The 21,942-nt window shown below is 33.0% G+C and overlaps 1 protein-coding gene across 2 annotated transcripts in view; it reads left to right on the top strand.

The window, feature by feature from the left end:
- LOC127711158 (glutamine--tRNA ligase-like) overlaps positions 1–21,942 on the top strand; it is a 66,029-nt gene that overhangs the window by 38,189 nt on the left and 5,898 nt on the right. For both annotated transcript variants that reach the window (XM_052217119.1, XM_052217111.1), the window contains exons 13-21: positions 386–516; positions 1,372–1,464; positions 3,307–3,444; positions 6,526–6,613; positions 6,906–6,991; positions 9,530–9,692; positions 10,088–10,180; positions 10,986–11,113; positions 16,884–16,950. In XM_052217119.1, coding sequence (XP_052073079.1) covers positions 386–516; positions 1,372–1,464; positions 3,307–3,444; positions 6,526–6,613; positions 6,906–6,991; positions 9,530–9,692; positions 10,088–10,180; positions 10,986–11,113; positions 16,884–16,950 — 987 coding nt within the window. The remainder of the gene's footprint in view (positions 1–385; positions 517–1,371; positions 1,465–3,306; positions 3,445–6,525; positions 6,614–6,905; positions 6,992–9,529; positions 9,693–10,087; positions 10,181–10,985; positions 11,114–16,883; positions 16,951–21,942) is intronic.

The following is a 21,942-nucleotide window of genomic DNA, read 5'->3' as shown; positions in this document are numbered from 1 at the left end:
ATGTTTAACTGATTTCAACAAGTTATCATTCTAAAAAAATAAAGGAATTCCTTTATTTGAGTAAAAGGAGTTGTAGTGTATACATCATGACAGCAACCCAACAACATAATAACCAAAAGACATCTTGATATCAACTTATGGTCTTCAACAATAGTCAGGTATATTAAAAATTTGTGGAAGTTCTAAATTTCAGAGAAAATTAGGAGAGAGGCTATTAAATTTCTGCCAAAAACATCAATTTTTCATATATTGACCACCCTCCAAAAAAGAGAGATGACAATAACATTAAAAGATGCAAATATGTAAATAATATTTACAGTAAAATGCATGTGATAAACCATACATGTTGAAATGGAACATTATGTAAAACTGAAATTTTCCACAGGATATGAAGAATGGAAAGATAACTGAAGGTGATGCTACATTGCGAATGAAAACAACATTGGAGGAAGGAAAGAAAGATCCAGTGGCATATAGGATAAAATTTACCCCTCATCACAGAACTGGGGATAAATGGTAAAAAAAACGATGTATGATCTACTGTGGATTCATTTATTTTTATCAGTACCAAATTTTTCGTTGATTTGAAAGTATTATTTTCATGGACATCTGATTTCTCATTCTGCCAAAGTCGGCAGACAAGCCTATAGAGATTTTGTAATTTATTAAATATTTAAATTAAGTGTTCACATTTAACAACGAAATCCATGAAAATTTGTATCCCACGAATTATAGTGAGTCCACCTTATGCAAATGGTAAAATAGTTATTGGAAATATTGATTTATCTGTAAGGAGAACACTTGGTCTTTGATTTCTTATATCAGAGTTGACAATAGACATATGATATACCTTATCAGCTGAGTCATGGGTTTCTTTTTAAAGACCAAAATAAACACTTAATTACTTGTCTTGAGTACAGTTTAGTGTTCTTACACCCTGTTAGGTCATGAACAAAAGCAACAAAAAAATGATTACACAGATCCTTTGCCTAATTTATTTGAAAGAAAAATAACACCTCAAGGGTCTTGGACGGAATTGAATGAAAAAAATTCTTTCTGAAAGGTACAGAAGGAACCAAATATGAAGAAAAATTATCTTTCTGAAAGGTACTGAACCAAATGTAATAACAACATCTTCCTTATGGAATCTGGACCACATGTAAGAAAAAGCTTGAAAGAAGAGAAAGGATAAAATATTTGTGTGTCAGGTACTGATTTAAAGTTGTTTGTATCATACATACCTGATAAGTAAAGCTTGAAAGAAAAGACAAGTGTATATATCACTATTAGATGAAACAAGATTTGTATGTCAGGAACAGATTTATAAGAAAAGTTTGGGAATTTCTTTAAATTTAATATTATTTATTTCAGGTGTATATACCCAACCTATGATTATACTCATTGTTTATGTGATTCTATAGAAAACATCACCCATTCTTTGTGTACTAAAGAGTTTCAATCAAGGTAATTATTATGTATACTTCTAGAAGAAAACACCACCCATTCTTTGTGTGCTAAAGAGTTTCAATCAAGGTAATTATCATGTATACTTCTAAAAGAAAACATCACCCATTCTTTGTGTACTAAAGAGTTTCAATCAAGGTAATTATCATGTATACTTCTAGAAGAAAACATCACCCATTCTTTGTGTACTAAAGAGTTTCAATCAAGGTAATTATCATGTATACTTCTAGAAGAAAACATCACCCATTCTTTGTGTACTAAAGAGTCAATCAAGGTAATTATCATGTATACTTCTAGAAGAAAACACCACCCATTCTTTGTGTACTAATGAGTTTCAATCAAGGTAATTATGTATACTTCTAGAAGAAAACATCACCCATTCTTTGTGTACTAAAGAGTTTCAATCAAGGTAATTATCATGTATACTTCTAAAAGAAAGCATCACCCATTCTTTGTGTACTAAAGAGTTTCAATCAAGGTAATTATCATGTATACTTCTAGAAGAAAACATCACCCATTCTTTGTGTACTAAAGAGTTTCAATCAAGGTAATTATCATGTATACTTCTAGAAGAAAACATCACCCATTCTTTGTGTACTAAAGAGTCAATCAAGGTAATTATCATGTATACTTCTAGAAGAAAACACCACCCATTCTTTGTGTACTAAAGAGTTTCAATCAAGGTAATTATGTATACTTCTAGAAGAAAACATCACCCATTCTTTGTGTACTAAAGAGTTTCAATCAAGGTAAATATCATGTATACTCCTAGAAGAAAACATCACCCATTCTTTGTGTACTAAAGAGTTTCAATCAAGGTAATTATCATGTATACTTCTAAAAGAAAACATCACCCATTCTTTGTGTACTAAGGAGTTTCAATCAAGGTAATTATCATGTATACTTCTAAAAGAAAACATCACCCATTCTTTGTGTACTAAAGAGTTTCAATCAAGGTAATTATCATGTATACTTCTAGAAGAAAACATCACCCATTCTTTGTGTACTAAATAAGCAATTGGTCATCTGCATGGAGTATTTGATGTTTGGAATGATTGTAAGGTGTACATGTCTTTTAGACTGGTTCATCAGGCCTCGACTACATTTACATGGATAATTGATAATGTTAAGATTATGTCATACCTATAATATTACCCTCCCAGTAAATACTTTCAACATAACAATTTTCATCAATATAGCAGGCAAGATAGGAACAGCTCTTTTTTTATGCACTGCTGCTAGGCTAAGGGGGCATTAAGGTTCGTCCCATTTTGATTTCCGCACTCTAACAAGTTTTCCTCGTCCAAATTTTATGAAACTCATGCACAATGCTAAGAACCAAAACTCGCAAACAGATATCAAAATTCATGTATTATTAGCAAGCTTGAGCGGGGGCATTCGTGTCCTCAAACACTTCTTTTAGTTACTGGAATTTAATCTCAAAGTCACAGTTAGGCCTTCAACATAGAACAAGCACTCACACCACATTGCTTTAAAGAAGGTACTGTTCCAATGAACTGTGTTAGAATCCAACAAAAACATGTAACTTTTTTTAGAGATATACGATGGTATATTTACTTTCCAATAGCAATTTATACCAAATGACTAAGTATCATTTACCACTATATTTGGTTTGCTCTATCTCTATGTGCTTTTGCCATAATTCATTCTCAATATTTGTTTTGAAAATCCAAATTGTGATCTTTAAAGATTCAATTAACTTAATTATTTTACGTGAGCTATCAATTTTCAGTATACTGGTAATAAAGAATTCCAACAAAAACACTTTAACAAAAGATTTGATTGAATAGATAGAAAAATATTTTTCTGAATTTATTTCAGACGGTCATCCTACTATTGGTTATGTAATGTACTGGACCTGTATTGTCCTGTCCAGTGGGAATATGGACGACTGAATCTCAACTATGCTGTTGTCTCCAAACGAAAAATAGGCAAATTAATAACTGAAGGATATGTAAGGTAAATATAAGTTCAATTTGACTTGCTGGTAGAAGTTTATGATGGTTTTTTATCTCATCTGGGACGAAAATGTTGCAGAAGGTGAGACATAGGTGTTGCTTTTCCAGTGGCGATTTTGAAGGCAACGACATCAACAATTGTTTAGTTTCTGCTTAAGTCAGTTTGATAGGAATTACTTGTGAAAGATCAATGGTATTTTCTTTAAAGTTGCATTACTATCAGTACATATCATTTTAAGGTCTATTTCGAGGCACTACCCACTAGGTCATGGTCCAGCGACTTTCAATTAATCGGCAATTTTCAATATTAAATTTTCTGCTTAAGTAAGTTTGATGGGAACTGCTTGTGATAGATCAATGATATTTTCTATAAAGTTGCACTACTATCAGCACATATCAGTTTGGTTTCTATTTGGAGGCCTTGCTCCCTAAGTCATGGTCCATGTCCTTCAGATTGTCTTTTTCTGAATTTTCTGACGACAGGCGAGACGTATCTCTGTGTCAACAGTGTATTGTACAGAAAGGATGTCAAATGTAATGCTAGATTCTCTGCAAAGAAACAATAAAAAATCAATATATATGTATATATTTATACCTACCAGCATATGAAAATTTATTTATTTTATGGATTAAATTTCAGAAAACATGATTATGACTGTGTATACAACTATCAAAGTAATATACAATAGTTACTTTTTAATCCAAAGGTAAATCCTGAATACTGGAAACATCACAAGTATCCTGTAGAGTTTATGCAACATAACAATTAAAATGATGAAAGATAATCATAACACAAAAGTATTTCTCATTGTGTATACAGTTTATATCATCAGGTGGCTAGGGCATATAATTTTGTACATGTGTGTCAATCTATCCATCTTTTCTTTTAAAAAAATATTTACATATTTACAGACAAAATTATGCTTACGCCACCAATTCATCCGAGTTCAACCTTAGTTTTTAGTTGGCTTTGTGTTGCTTAATCAATATTAATATTTTCTTATATTTTCATTGATGATTATTCTCTTGTCAAGGTCTCTTTTTAAAAATCGTTTTTCAAAAGTTTGATGCTAGGGAATATTTTGATTTTGGTGAGTAAGGTTGTGCTACCCTTTAGATGTATCAGTTATTCCCACTGTATGGACAGATTTTTTTGTCTCGCCTTGAAGGAGTCAAAAAGCGAGACATAGGTATGATGTTTCCGGTGTCTGCGGCGGGGTCAACAATGTATTAGTTTGTGATTAGGTCTAGTTTATAGTGAACCACAAGTAGTAGGTCAATGATATTTGGTATGCAGTTGTATAAGCATAGGCACATCTCATTTCCATGGAGATTATTTGGCCCTGCCCCCTCAGTCATGGTCTATTGACTTTGAAACTTTTGCTGAGTTTACATGTATTAGTTTGTGATTAGGTCAGTTTATGGGGAACCACTAGTGGTAGGTCAATGATATTTGGTATGCAGTTGTATAAGCATAGGCACATCTCATTTCCATGGAGATTATTTGGCCTTGCCCCCTCAGTCATGGTCTATTGACTTTGAAACTTTTGCTTAGTTTACATGTATTAGTTTGTGATTAGGTCAGTTTATGGGGAACCACTAGTGTTAGGTCAATGATATTTAGTTTAAACAATATTTTATTTCAAAAGTGCACAATATACAATTATACAATATAAATTCTGGGATTCGGAAACAAGAATAACTTATATAAATCCATCTCCCTTTAAAAAAATGACAAAATTAGGAACATAGTATAAGAAGCTCGTATAATGTAAATTTCAATTCACATTACATGTTTATTCAGTGGTTTGCCCGCTACTCAGAAGTCAGTTTGATCGAAAAATATTATCAACTCATCTTTTTTTATGATTGTGGTCTCACATGTAGCTGTGAAGTATGTAAATGTTTGAAAATAAGGTAAATTAAATTAAAGTTTTCAACATCTAAATCGACATAAAAATAATTATTTATGAACCAAATCTCCCTGTTTCTAAAATAAAACTTTGTACAACTTTAAAAATATTTTCGTTTTCCTCATCACTGATGAGTTCACTACCTGATAATAATGTTTGTATTTTATATCTTGGTAGTGTAGAAATGGTTTGTGTCCTGATGAGACTATAATTATGATATTCTAGCAGATAATGTTTGGTGCTCTCAACCTGTCCACATATACAGAGGCTGGAAAGAACAATATTTTTCTGGAAAAGGTGTTCATTTAAGCCACTGCAGTTCAACCGGAGTCTGGCGTGAAGTATTTGGCCTTTTCTACAACCAGTATTATAATATGAAGGGGCTTTCTTAATATCTCGATTTATATAAATTTTAAGTGTAAATTTAGATGGATTACATCTAACATCTTGTGGAAGGCTGTTCCATTCACGAATAACAGATGGTAGATAGGAATTTTGATAAAAAGTAGTTCTACTTGGTATGCAGTTGTATAAGCATTGGCATATCTCATTTCCATGGAAAATATTTGGCCCTGTTCCCTCAGTCATGGTCTATTGACTTTGAAAATTTTGCTTAGCTTACATGTATTAGTTTGTGATTAGATCAGTTTAAGATGAACTGCTAATGTAAAGTCAATGATATTTGGTATGCAAATTTATTGGCATTTGCAAGTATCTTTTTCATGGAGATTATTTAGCCCCACCCCCTCATCATGGTTCATTGACTTTGAAACTTTTACATAGTTTACAAGTTAATGTTTGTCTTTAGGTTTGTTTAAAGGAAACAACTTATAATAAGTCAATGGTATTTGGTATGCAGTTGTATTAGCATTGGCACATCTCATTTTCATGGAGATTGTTTAGCCATTTACCTTCAGTCATGGTTCATCGACTTTGAATATTTGCATAACTTATGGGTTAAAGTATTGCTATTTTAATTTCAACATTTGCATTATCAAAATTACAAAAAAGCGAGACATATCTCTGTGATAACAGTTTATAATTTTTACCCATTATCCTTACTTTCCTAATGACATAAGCTTCTGTAATTACTTTTCTTAATGACATAAGCTTCTGTAATTAATTTTTCTCATGATCTAATATTTGCCATGCATTGTTTATGTTGACAGAGATTGGGATGACCCAAGATTGTTTACATTAACAGCTTTACGTAGACGTGGTTTCCCACCAGAGGCTATCAACTTATTCTGTGCAAAAGTAAGAGTGTTAACATTAAACTTAAAAGAAAATTAATAACTACTAATCATATCCTTAATATGAATTAAAGTAGATGTGGGGGATAGGTCAATTAGACAGCAAAGCAAATAGTAAGAAGTCATCTAGGCTGGTACTGGTCAAAATAGTGAAGGAAAGTTAAATGTTAGTTTCTTAAAATAATAAATTCTACACTGCTTTTATCATTACTCAGTCCATAGAGAGTTTGAAAAAGTGTAAATTTCTGCTATGGTCATGTCATTTTCAGAACTAAACTGAGAGTTATATTTTGTAGGTAGGAGTCACAATGGCTCAGACAGTTTTAGATCCTTCCATGCTGGAGGCTTGTGTTAGGGATGTACTTAATGTTACTGCTCCAAGGTAAGTAGGGGCCACAATGGCCCAGACAGTTTTAGATTCTTCCATGCTTGAGGCTTGTGTTAGGGATGTACTTAATGTTACTGCTCCAAGGTAAGTAGGGGCCACAATGGCTCAGATAGTTTTAGATCCCTCCATGCTGGAGGTTCGTGTTAGGGATGTACTTAATGTTACTGATCCAAGGTAAGTAGGGGTCACAATGGCCCAGACAGGTTTAGATTCTTCCATGCTGGAGGTTTGTGTTAGGGATGTACTTAATGTTACTGCTCCAAGGTAAGTAGGGGCCACAATGGCTCAGACAGTTTTAGATCCCTCCATGCTGGAGGTTTGTTTTAGGGATGTACATAATGTTACTGCTCCAAGGTAAGTAGGGGCCACAATGGCTCAGACAGTTTTAGATCCCTCCATGCTGGAGGTTCGTGTTTGGGATGTACTTAATGTTACTGCTCCAAGGTAAGTAGGGGCCACAATGGGCCAGACAGTTTTAGATTCTTCCATGCTGGAGGTTCGTGTTAGGGATGTACTTAATGTTACTGCTCCAAGGTAAGTAGGGGCCACAATTGCCCAGACAGGATTTTTCCATGCTGGAGGTTTGTGTTAGGGATGTACTTAATGTTACTGCTCCAAGGTAAGTAGGGGCCACAATGGCTCAGACAGTTTTAGATCCCTCCATGCTGGAGGTTTGTGTTAGGGATGTACTTAATGTTACTGCTCCAAGGTAAGTAGGGGCCACGATGGCCCAGACAGTTTTAGATCCTTCCATGCTGGAGGTTTGTGTTAGGGATGTACTAAGTGTTACTGCTCCAAGGTAAGTAGGGGCCACAATGGCTCAGACTTTTAGATCCTTCCATGCTGGAGGTTTGTGTTAGGGATGTACTTAATGTTACTGCTCCAAGGTAAGTAGGGGCCACAATGGCTCAGACAGTAGTAGATCCCTCCATGCTGGAGGTTTGTGTTAGGGGTGTACTTAATGTTACTGCTCCAAGGTAAGTAGGGGCCACAATGGCCCAGACAGTTTTAGATCCTTCCATGCTGGAGGTTTGTGTTAGGGATGTACTTAATGTTACTGCTCCAAGGTAAGTAGGGGCCACAATGACTCAGACTTTTAGATCCTTCCATGGTGGAGGCTTGTGTTAGGGATGTACTTAATGTTACTGCTCCAAGGTAAGTAGGGGCCACAATGGCTCAGACAGTTTTAGATCCCTCCATGCTGGAGGTTCGTGTTAGGGATGTACTTAATGTTACTGCTCCAAGGTAAGTAGGGGCCACAATGGCCCAGACAGGTTTAGATTCTTCCATGCTGGAGGTTCGTGTTAGGGATGTACTTAATGTTACTGCCCCAAGGTAAGGAGGGGCCACAATGGCTCAGACTTTTAGATCCTTCCATGCTGGAGGCTTGTGTTAGGGATGTACTTAATGTTACTGCTCCAAGGTAAGTAGGGGCCACAATGGCTCAGACAGTTTTCGATCCCTCCATGCTGGAGGTTCGTGTTAGGGATGTACTTAATGTTACTGCTCCAAGGTAAGTAGGGGCCACAATGGCTCAGACAGTTTTAGATCCCTCCATGCTGGAGGTTCGTGTTAGGGATGTACTTAATGTTAATGCTCCAAGGTAAGTAGGGACCACAATGGCCCAGCAGGTTTAGATTCTTCAATGCTGGAGGTTCGTGTTAGGGATGTACTTAATGTTACTGCTCCAAGGTAAGTAGGGGTCACAATTGCCCAGACAGGATTTTGCCATGCTGGAGGTTTGTGTTAGGGATGTACTTAATGTTACTGCTCCAAGGTAAGTAGGGGCCACAATGGCTTAGACAGTTTTAGATCCCTCCATGCTGGAGGTTCGTATTAGGGATGTACTTAATGTTACTGCTCCAAGGTAAGTAGGGGCCACAATGGCTCAGACAGTTTAAGATCATTGCATGCAGAAGGCTTGTGTTAGACATTATTTTAAGCTAGGTTGAAAACTAGAAATGGTGTTTTAATTCATTTAATAATAGTGCTTGCTAAGATTTTTTGAAGTTATCAAATTTAATCTCAAAACAATCAAATTGTCTTGTAATGTTTGAAAATAGCCAGATTGATAACATTTTACTAGCTACTTTTGATTTTGAATGATTACAATCTAATACAATTTCAAACTGAGATTTCCCTCTAAAAGAAAGAATAATGCTTTACCTTGTGTTAACATGCATAAAAACATTAAATTCTTCATGTTAAACTAATACCTAGCTATAAATATAAAGAATAAACATAATCTTTAATGTTTTTCAAATCTGTATGGAATATACAATTGCAAAGTTATGTATTAAGTCTGAGTTTCATAATATTTTGTGAGAAAAACAAAAACCTGAAAACTTTTAACTCATCTTACCTTTTGTCTCATTCATAAAACAAAAAGAATGGATTTGTCCAGTGTTCATTTTTAACTGGTATAAACAAGTTGAAGGGAACTGAGTTCAATTGCAATATTGTGTTGAATTATATAAATGTTTTATATTACAAAGGGCTTTTTATGTAGCATAACAAATCTTAATATTTCAGAGCAATGGCTGTTTTAGAACCTTTGAAAGTTACAATCAGTAATTTCCCAGGTGATCATTCAGGGAGTCTGGTCATTCCCAATTTCCCTGCAGATGAAACTAAAGGATCTCATACTATTCCTTTTACCTCAACTATTTTTATAGAAAGGAGTGACTTCAAAGAGGTAAATAACATTAAAAAAAAAAGGTTTAAGTATTTATCCACTTTAACTTTTCATGTTTGCTCTTTAAGAAGGTTGTTAAACTAATGATAATTTGGCATTTGAAAGTGATTTTGAATTTTGTTTATGACTTGTATAATGTTGAAGGAATTTTGATATTGAGAATTATTTGAACTTATATTTTAGTAACTTTTAAAGATGAAAAGAAAAAAAAAAGAATAATATTTTGAAGATCAAACATTTCTTTTCTGTTTTGCTTTTTCTATTGCATCATTTATCTTAATAGATAACAGTTTCTGAAACTTCAGTATCTTCATTATATCTTTTCATATAACGACAGAAGCTTTCATTTTGTTTTTATAGAAAAAAATATTTTTTTTTACCAATTTTTTCTTCAGAAAGCAGATAAGAATTATAAAAGGTGGTCTGCAGATCAACCTGTAGGACTTAGACATGCTGGTTATGTCCTGAGTATAGACAAAATAAACAAGGTAAAATAAAAGTATTTTCATGGGTATTGTAATGTTAGCGAGTACCTCCTTCATTCTTTCAGTCAACATATGATTTCTTTAAACCCAAATAAAATGACTAAAACTTACAAAAATCAATTAAATTTAAATAAATACAACTTGTTTTAACATTATGATTTTGTAATCTCAAAATTCATTTATATGTGGTACAAGAGCTTAGATGTATACAATACACTGTATAACAAAAGTATCACATTTAGTCATACAGAAGGAGCTTATATACCAGTTGGAGATGTTTTTTATATAGATCATCAAAACTTGTATTTACTAATCATGAATTTAATACCCCATGTAATTGATTACTGCGGATTTATTATTATTCTTTGGTTACTCATTTTCGCTGATTTCATGGATGTAGGTGAACCATGAACTTAAATTTTCAAGGATTTCATGGATGTAGGTGAACCATGAATTTAAATTTTCAAGGAAGTACAAATTTTCCATAGGCTTGTATGCAAACCTCAGGAAAACCAAGAAATCAAATATCAACAAAAATTTGTATCCACGAAAAATAAATGAATGCACATTATGTGTTTACATATTTGAGTTGGAAACTTACTGTATTTATGATTATGCTTTAAATAATCAATAATCAGTAACAAATACTTATTGTAGTTGTGAAATGACTGATACTATTTTAGTACAGTTCATAGTAATGAAATCTGGCAAATATTATTACTGAATTAGAAATAAAATATAACTAAAAATGGTTGATTGTGGTTAAAAAAAACTGTACACTTATGATAGCTTGTATGTTGTTTTACAGGATAGTGACGGTAACATCACTGACTTACAAGCTACCTGTACTAAAACAACAGAAACACAAAAACCTAAAGGATTTATACACTGGGTTGCTAATCCCATTGTTTGTGAAGTCCGTCAATACGAGCGTCTGTAAGTAAAACATGTATTAAACATTTCATTCTCCAATCCCATTGTTTGTGAAGTCCATCAATACGAGCGTCTGTAAGTAAAACATGTATTAAACATTTCATTCTCCAATCCCATTGTTTGTAAAGTCCATCAATACGAGCGTCTGTAAGTAAAACATGTATTAAACATTTCATTCTCCAATCTCATTGTTTGTGAAGTCCATCAATACGAGCGTCTGTAAGTAAAACATGTATTAAACATTTCATTCTCCAATCCCATTGTTTGTGAAGTCTGTCAATACGAGCGTCTGTAAGTAAAACATGTATTAAACATTTCATTCTCCAATCTCATTGTTTGTGAAGTCTGTCAATACGAGCGTCTGTAAGTAAAACATGTATTAAACATTTCATTCTCCAATCCCATTGTTTGTGAAGTCTGTCAATACGAGCGTCTGTAAGTAAAACATGTATTAAACATTTCATTCTCCAATCTCATTGTTTGTGAAGTCCATCAATAAGAGTGTCTGTAAGTATAACATGTATTAAACATTTCATTCTCCAATCTCATTGTTTGTGAAGTCCATCAATACGAGCGTCTGTAAGTATAACATGTATTAAACATTTCATTCCCCAATCCCATTGTTTGTGAAGTCCATCAATAAGAGCGTCTGTAAGTAAAACATGTATTTAACATTTCATTCTCCAATCCCATTGTTTGTGAAGTCCATCAATAAGAGCGTCTGTAAGTAAAACATGTATTAAACATTTCATTCTCTAATCCCATTGTTTGTGAAGTCCATCAATACGAGCGTCTGTAAGTATAACATGTATTAAACATTTCATTCCCCAATCCCATTGTTTGTGAAGTCCATCAATAAGAGCGTCTGTAAGTAAAACATGTATTAAACATTTCATTCTCTAATCCCATTGTTTGTGAAGTCCATCAATACGAGCGTCTGTAAGTATAACATGTATTAAACATTTCATTCTCCAATCTCATTGTTTGTGAAGTCCGTCAATACGAGCGTCTGTAAGTAAAACATGTATTTAACATTTCATTCTCCAATCCCATTGTATGTGAAGTCCGTCAATACGAGCATCTGTAAGTATAACATGTATTAAACTGTATAAGGCTTCCAAAACAGTCATATATGCCGGACATTTGTATAATGTCCGGTAAAAGTTCGGCTGGGAAAAGCATGAAACGGTCATCTACTTTTTAGTTTTCAAGGCTTTCTTAAGAGACGGTCATTTTAACATAATTCGCGATCTTTTTGACCATACCTTTTGCCTATAACAGCCACACATTTCCTGTCATATAAGTGACATGATCATTAAGTACTATCAAAACAACCCCTACTTTAATACCTTCTCATTTTAATAAAGGCTAATTAGTTGTCGAACAGCTGAAATTTACCTGTTCAGGTGATAGGTAAACTATTTTGAACCGGATCAATCTATTCAAAGTTATTTTCTTACATTTCAGCGGTTTGCCGGCATCTAATTAATTTAGTCAAAATGATTTAAATTATCAGAAATACGTTTACAAATATGATTTGATGAAAAAATTTTAAAAGGTGAAAATGAAAAATCGTCATAACCACGTTGTTTGAACCAGAGACATGTCTCTGTTTGAACAGTACACGTGTGCGCATGTGCGAAGGTGTGAAATTTAATTATGCATCCTAATTTCTCCAAAAAATGCTTAAATTGCCATTGATACCTTTATCTCACGTTTATTTCGAATATTTTCTTGAAGAAATAACGTAGAAAGAGCTACATACACTCATTCATGCTTTGCAAACGTACACGGAATTTACGTATCCGTCTCTGGTCCATGTTTTACCATTGTCAAGATAACATCCGGTATATTAGATTTGAAAACGAAAGTAAAGTTTTTGACAACGTTATTTTGCACAAATAAAGAGTCTATAAGTACGCTGATGTTGCACACTTCGAATGATGCACTGTCAGTTTAACAGTTTACGTCAGAACTTTGAATTTGAATCAAAGAAAGTTTAATATCGTTTTTTTTTTTAATGTCAATCATTGGGATGGCCAACTAGGCAAATGATTACCATAATTGCCTTTTGTTTATTTTGTCTTAAGGGATTAAAATCGGGATAATATATAAAATGTCCGGCTGGCTAAAAATAATTTTGGAAGCCCTGATTAAACATTTCATTCTCCAATCCCATTGTTTGTGAAGTCCATCAATACGAGCGTCTGTAAGTAAAACATGTATTAAACTTTTCATTCTCCAATCCCATTGTTTGTGAAGTCCATCAATACGAGCGTCTGTAAGTATAACATGTATTAAACATTTCATTCTCCAATCCCATTGTTTGTGAAGTCTGTCAATACGAGCATCTGTTAGTAAAACATGTATTAAACATTTCATTCTCCAATCCCATTGTTTGTGAAGTCCATCAATAAGAGCGTCTGTAAGTAAAACATGTATTAAACATTTCATTCCCCAATCCCATTGTTTGTGAAGTCCATCAATAAGAGGGTCTGTAAGTAAAACATGGTATTAAACATTTCATTCCCCAATCCCATTGTTTGTGAAGTCCATCAATACGAGCGTCTGTAAGTAAAACATGTATTAAACATTTCATTCTCTAATCCCATTGTTTGTGAAGTCTGTCAATACGAGCGTCTGTAAGTAAAACATGTATAAAACATTTCATTCTCCAATCCCATTGTTTGTGAAGTCCATCAATACGAGCGTCTGTAAGTAAAACATGTATTTAACATTTCATTCTCCAATCTCATTGTTTGTGAAGTCCATCAATACGAGCGTCTGTAAGTAAAACATGTATTAAACATTTCATTCTCCAATCCCATTGTTTGTGAAGTCTGTCAATACGAGCGTCTGTAAGTAAAACATGTATTAAACATTTCATTCTCCAATCTCATTGTTTGTGAAGTCCATCAATACGAGCGTCTGTAAGTAAAACATGTATTTAACATTTTATTCTCCAATCCCATTGTTTGTGAAGTCCGTCAATACGAGCGTCTGTAAGTAAAACATGTATTAAACATTTCATTCTCCAATCCCATTGTTTGTGAAGTCCATCAATACGAGCGTCTGTAAGTAAAACATGTATTAAACATTTCATTCTCTAATCCCATTGTTTGTGAAGTCTGTCAATACGAGCGTCTGTAAGTAAAACATGTATTAAACATTTCATTCTCTAATCCCATTGTTTGTGAAGTCCGTCAATACGAGCGTCTGTAAGTAAAACATGTATTAAACATTTCATTCTCCAATCCCATTGTTTGTGAAGTCCATCAATACGAGCGTCTGTAAGTATAACATGTATTAAACATTTCATTCTCCAATCTCATTGTTTGTGAAGTCTGTCAATACGAGCGTCTGTAAGTAAAACATGTATTAAACATTTCATTCTCCAATCCCATTGTATGTGAAGTCCGTCAATACGAGCATATGTAAGTATAACATGTATTAAACATTTCATTCTCCAATCCCATTGTATGTGAAGTCTGTCAATACGAGTGTCTGTAAGTATAACATGTATCAAACATTTCATTCTGCAATCCCATTGTTTGTGAAGTCCATCAATATGAACGCCTGTTATAAAAAATATACATAAAACCAATTTATATGCCTCACTGATTTGAGGGTTAAGATGTTCCAATTGTACTTTCATCTTTTAATATGATGATTATATAAGACACATTTGATTTGATATGTTATTGGTGTTCATTCAACACAGATTATAGATCCTTTAACAATGGATAAATTACAGATTTGACAGGGCTTGTCAACTATACATTAATTGTATGATTGGTTGTTTGTTTGCTTTGTGCTACTGTATAGGATTCTGGTAATGTCTTTATTATGTCTTTAGACAACCGTACTACATCTCAGTGTACAATGGTGACCTTGGTGAATTCTCAGTTCCATCTTGAGTTCTTCCCATAGCAGAATTGTCAATTTTCCAATTGATGTTTATTACAGAATTATTAAAGTTGCATTAGATTTAAACATTAAAAAATCTATTTGATGTTTATGTGAATACATGGCCATTTTTGCCTCGCCTTGACAGAGCCAAAAAGCAAGACTTAGGTACTGTGAAAGTACTTTTATTTGTTCTATATGATTTTTTATGCCCCCGCCGTAGCAGAGGGGGCATTAAGTTTTACCCTTGTCCGTCTGTACGTCCATCCATCCGTCCGTCCCAAAGTTGGTTTCCGTTCTCTAACTTTAGTTTGCCTCCACTAAATGATATGAAACTTATACACAATGCTAATTACCACTAAATACAGATCAAGTTTGAATTTTGGTGGCGTCACTTTTACCGTTCTAGAGTTATGCTCCTTTACAAATGGAAAAATTGCTAAATTTTTCGTTTCTGTTCTCTAACTTAAGTTTGCCTCAAACAAATGTTATGAAACTTATACACAATGCTTATTACCACAATATACAGCTCAAGTTTGAATTTTGGTGCCGTCACTTTTACTGTTCTAGAGTTATGCCCTTTACAAATGGAAAAATTGTTAAATTTTTCTGTTTTTTTATCTAAATATCAAGTCATTTTTAGAATTGGAGTTATCTTCCTTTATCCAAGATTATAGTTCAATCAACTACAATCAATGCTTTATACAATGCAATATTTAATTTTGCCTTCCACTGATAAATTAAAGCAATTTTTACCCTTCATTTCTAAAAATATTTTAAAGTCTTCTTTGAAAATTGGAGTTATCTTTCTTTGTGCATAATGGTAGTTGAATCAACTACAACCAATGCTTTATACAATGCAATATTCAATTTTACTTCCTACTGATAAATTAATTTGTTTCCGTTTTCTAACTTTAGTTTGCCTCAACCAAATGTTATGAAACTTATACACAATGCTTATTACTACATAAAACAGATTAAGTACGAAATTTGGTGGCGACCCTTTTACCATTCTTGAATTATGTCCTTTTATAAACATAAAAATTGCTGAATTTTTCGTTTCCGTTCTCTAACTTTAGTTTGTCTGAACCAAATGTTATAAAACTTATACACAACCGTAATAGAGTTATGTGTGTTTACAAATAGAAAAATTGCTGAATTTTTAGTTTCTGTTCTCTACTTAAGTTAGCCTCAACCAAATGTTATGAGACTTACACACAATGCTAATTACCACAAAACTCAGATCAAGTTCAAATTTGGGTAGCGTCACTTTTTCCGTTCTTCAGTTATGTCCCTTTATAACTATATGATGTGCAAGCGGGGGCATCATCTGTGTCCACATGTGGACACTATCCACTTTTTTTTTTTTTTCGAATGAACATTATGAGGAGTTAAAATGACCACTTCATCGCATATCATCACCGGAAGTCTGATTTTCATCGATCAAAACTAGCTTTTCAAGAGAATTAAAAGCTTAAAAATCCTACAGTTTGGGTATTTAAAGATTAAATGGGTTAAATCCTGTCTGAAGTTGTATTCGATGTATTGTCAAGATTATATGCCCGTATCCGTGTAGTCAAACCTACATTGGGATCTTTCCATGTCATCATTCGGACAACAGTTGTTATATTTCGTTGGACACTTAATTTCGTGGATAATGCCATCCACGAAAACCCTGAAAATTGTTACCTCACTAATAAAAGTACTTTCACAGTATGCTTTTTCGATGGCGGCGTCAACAATGTAAAAGTTTGTGATTAGGATAGTTTAAGGGAAACCACTATAATTGATACATAGTAGCAAAGAGACTAGAAAGTAAAATAGGATAATGACCAGCTTCTAATTATTTAGGGTTTTAAAAATTCAGGTTTTTCCATAAAAGTCCAGAGGATCCAACTGAAGTTCCTGGAGGTTTTTTAACAGATATTAATCCGGTAAGTTTTCATACATTATTTGTAATATCTCTGATGTTTTTTCAGACTACAGACATATTTCTATTGATACTTCATTTTTTTTTTTTAACTCATTTCTAAAATGTTTCCAACAGTCCTTCCTGATATTTCTGAGTTTTATAATTTTGCAACAATATATAATTCTAAATTCATAGGAGGAATAAAAATTGACAGGACTTGCATCCTATTTCTCATTAGCACATACTTACAACTTCTCGTCCAATCAAATTGCTTGAATTTGCCTTCCAATTTTCATAGTACGTACTTTTTCCTTGTACTAAGTAACTATGCATGAATGACCACAAGGGTAAGATTTCATTGTATTGTAATCAAGATATTAAAACAAGGCAATTTGATCTCTTTCGTCATGAATTGGTTGATTGATTAATTATTGGTTGCTTAATGTCCAGTGGCAAATATTTCATGCATGTTCAGGACGATGTCATGAATTGAAAAACCGTGATAATGTCTGAAGAGAATGTGCGACCTATATATATATATATATATATATATATATGTTCGGATAAATCTTTGAGTTTTTACTTTGAAAAAAAAAAAAAACATAAACCCTAGTATCTTTGATCTATTGGTATTTGCTTTTTAATGACTATCTGCTAAACTATCTATGGGGACATACCAGGGTCAGATCCAGCCATTTTTAAAAGGGGGTTCCAACCATATGTCCCCACTCAAAAGCATTGATTGTCCAAAAAAGGGGGTTTTCCAACCCCCAGACCCCCACCCCACCCAACCCCCTGGATCCACCACTGCATACTATCTATATGTTTTAAATTTATTATAGCTTGAGTTTCACTGTGAAATTGAAGAATTATTTCAAGACATGTAAAGCTTCCACTGCAATTTAATTATTGCCTGCTTTTGGTCAATTTATTTTGTCATCTTACCATGTAAAGAAGTACATGTATAGTAAAACACCGCTTTATATCAATAAACATACTTACACCAGCAGCTACCATCTTGTCATTCTGGAGTCAAGGGCCTTTTGAAATTACATATTTTACGATGATACTAGTGAGTAGATTTACAAAACTTCGTTAATGAGCTCTGTTTTACAAACACCTGTGATACAAGTAGTCAGCCAAATAAACTATCAATAGACCAATTAAAAGATTACTGGAGTTGTAAATATGTGCTAAATTGGATAGTCTATGAAAAAGTATATACTATGAAATTAAGAGCTCAGGGCAAGCCCCTCACTCTAAATTTCATTATATATACTTTTTCATAGACTAACCTAGACTAAACTTTTCCAACAGCAACAGTCTTAACAATTTACAAATAACCCCACTTTCACTTAGTATGACAGGAGATTGTTCATGGTGAGACAAATCAATTAATTATTGTCACCTTGACCTCATTTTCATTCTCGATTGATCAGGTTTGTTTCTCAGAATCTATACATGAAACTTCAATGATACTCTGTACAAATGTATATTATTTAGTTAGGAGTTTAAATATCAGTTTGAAAGATTTAATTTTGCCTTTAACTCATTTCCAGTGGTCATTTAAGTTTTTAGATTGAGTGTATAGTTGATATATGATAGGTTGAAAATATATTGCAAAAGAATAAACTACATATATGATCATGTGTACTTATCAGATTTTCACAGTGAACATTTGAACAGTGAGTTGATGTCAGTTTGAGATATTATAGACATTTAAAAATAATTCTTATATTACAGCAAGAGAAACATTTTATTGTGTCAACTATTGTTAAGTTAATGGGGATACAATAAAAAAAATAGTTTTTTTGAAATACCCTGTTTCGAGGGCAGATGATATCTTTATTTTTGAACTTAAGACTTGTCATTGTCTATCTCACTGAAGAATATATCTACCATTTTAGGGAAGACAATAAATACCATAATAAGTTTTGGCTTTGTTTGTCTGTAGAAGGATGTGGTAGGTAACATGACAATCAATGAATAATGGATTTTTTTAGTGAAACATCAAATACTAAAATTGAACTGTTATGACATAGCTTTTTTGTTATACCTCTCTGACATATAAGACAGAAGAACTGTTAAATTCTTTTGTTGTAAATATATATCTCAAACTTTATGAATTTTATTTTTCTCTTTGACATTATATTAATTGTATGTTGTAAGATGTATTAAAGTTTGATAAAATTCAAACTTTGGTAAATATTTAAATTTGTTCCCAAATGGAAAAGCATATTGTTTTCCATGAATGTCAAAATAAAATTTATGCTAGTAGATTATATGTTTTTCTGAGGGAAATGTAATATGATTGGACAGTTTGGGAGAAACTTGAAGTAAAAATAGAATTGATTGTTACAGCAAAGGTGCAATAAAGAAATAAACAAAATAATGTTAAAAAAAAGAAGAAATATTGATAATTTATAAAGTAGACATACCAACATAATGAATTTTTCTTTAAAGCAAAACTAACATGATTTTGAGAGAAGTAAATGTTTCAAAAGTGAATTAGGCACACACCCTCCCCCTTTTAAAAAAAAATAGATAAAAAAGAAGTTAAAGATCAAACATAAACCTAGAACATACAACTCTCAATTTTAAATGCTGTTGCATGGGTATTAACTGATCAATATTTATCTCTCATAAAAGTTTACAAGGTGGGTGGTAACATATGAAAGATTTGATCTGACTAATATGCAGTACATCTGAAAAGATTTGATCTGTGAAAAATATGCAACCTTTGCATAAAATGAAATTGATATGTATGTTGTAAAAGGTTTTTTTAATGATATGAAGTGGATTTTTTTACATTGTTATAAAATTGAATAATCCTTTCATTGTAATATTAAAATGAAAAAAGGTCTGATTTATTGATAGGTGTTCAGTTCAAAGCAATGATGAAAAAGATTTCATTTGATTAAATATGATGCATTGCTTTTGAATGTGAAGATAACTTATCCTTTTACTAAGTCCCATATCTTATTACAAATCTAAGGAAAAATAATTATTTTCTATATTATCTTTTATAAAACTTTGACAAAAACTATGAATTTTGGTTGAATTGACAACTAGTCAGATAATAGTAGGAAGAAATATAGGTATGAACCATCTTTATTCATTAGAGGAAAATAAAGTTTTCTTAGTGGAGAGATAAAAAAAGTGAAATTTATGTTAACTGTAAAATAGAAGGAAGGTTTGATAAGTTAAGTATTAATTTAATCAGGAAAAAACAAAAAATCAGGTTATTCTTGTGGAATTTATTTTTAGTTTGTCTAAATATAGATGAGGGGGTCAAATGGGGTACCATCCATGTCCAGGGGTCAAATGGGGTATCATCAGTGTCCATGCCCATACCCATATCTAAGAAAAAAAAATATGAGAATCAACTTACTTTGTTTGAAGAAGTAATTTAATGTCTTTTAATGTAGTTGTGATCCATGTCAAAGATAGGTAAACTTTACCTTTATTCCATGCTTCTCTAATTTTTGCGCTTTTTTCACATTTCTTGGTCAGTGTGAGAAAAATATTTCTCCTCACTAGTGAAACATCTGTTCTCGGCAAATGATTGGTCGAAATTTAATTGTGACGTTAAATTTTCTTGGTTTCTTCTGAATTTTTCTTATTGTGACGTCATGAAAAAAGGCGACCATGTCTGATGATGTCACATAAAAAGTACACAACTTTCTCCAAAATCTTTGAAAAGGAAGGATAAAAATCATAAGAGAAACAGATTCCACCACTATAATTCGTGTATTACGATATTTCTCCACTCTCGACAGTTGAATTTTAATTATTTAAAAAGCTCAGCAAGCCTCGCGCTTTAAATATTAAAACTTTAACTGTCTCTAGTGGAGAAATATCGTAACACACTTGTTGTAGTTGTGGAATCTATATTTGTATGACTGCAATGACCATATATGAAGTTTTCTCTCATATTGCAAGATTATGTTAACTTGCATACAGGTGAACTCAAGGGAGTCGATCAGCACCCACACAGAACAAGGGAAGTTTTACCTCCTCATTATGCTCCACTTATGGTGACGCAAATTTACTTATAGTTCATGTCTTGGATAATATGAAATGATGCATCATTTATACTTACATACTGGCCAAAGTAGGTCAATTTTACCTATTTTTCACATTTGTTCATCAATATTCAGATCTCCTGTACCATGTTTTAATATGTATGCAAGTAAATTTCAGTAAGTAGGTCTATTTTGCAAGTAGGACAGTATGACCTTCTTGTCCTTCTCTAGCAACTTTGGTTTATTTTTACATGAAAGTTGATTTCTTTGGTACTGTTTAATGCAGGATCATTTTGCAAGTAGGACAGTATGACCTTCTTGTCCTTCTCTAGCAACTTTGGTTTATTTTTACATGAAAGTTGATTTCTTTGGTACTGTTTAATGCAGGATCATTTAACTTGCTCACAGATGTACTTTAGTGGATCAGTATCCTGGCAAAAGTAACTTGGGTGACTTTTTCTACTTTACTAAATTTGATTTGTTTACATTAAAGTTCTGATTTCTTGTAAAGTTTGATATCAGGTAATTAGGGCCCCACCGAATGGCAGACGCCCTATAGTGATCAGTCTGTCCATCCGTCTGTCCGTGCGTCCGTCCGTAACAAATTGTTTCCACTCTATATCTAGAGAACCGTTATGATTTCAAAGTGTATACTTGACATGTATATTAATCAACACCAGAGGGTGTGTCATGATGTATGTACAACTTCCTAGGTCAAAGGTCAAGGTCAAAAACTTTGGTTTTAGTTGACAACCCCATGTCCTATGGTAAAGATCGTGTCCGCTCTATATCTTGAGAACCGTTATGATTTCAAAGTTTATACTTGACATGTATATTAACCAACACCAGAGGGTGTGTCATAATTTATGTACAACTTCCTAGGTCAAAGGTCAAAAACTTTGGTTTCAGTTGACAACCCCATGTCCAATGATAAAGGATCAAAAAAATTTACCACACATTATTCACAGCGGGCCCACAGAGATGGCTCC

Source organism: Mytilus californianus, unplaced genomic scaffold (assembly GCF_021869535.1).
Source record: "Mytilus californianus isolate M0D057914Y unplaced genomic scaffold, xbMytCali1.0.p SCAF_1, whole genome shotgun sequence".
Lineage (NCBI taxonomy): Eukaryota > Metazoa > Mollusca > Bivalvia > Mytilida > Mytilidae > Mytilus > Mytilus californianus.
Note: the sequence above shows the minus strand (reverse complement) of the source record. Positions and strands in the feature narration are given on the sequence as shown.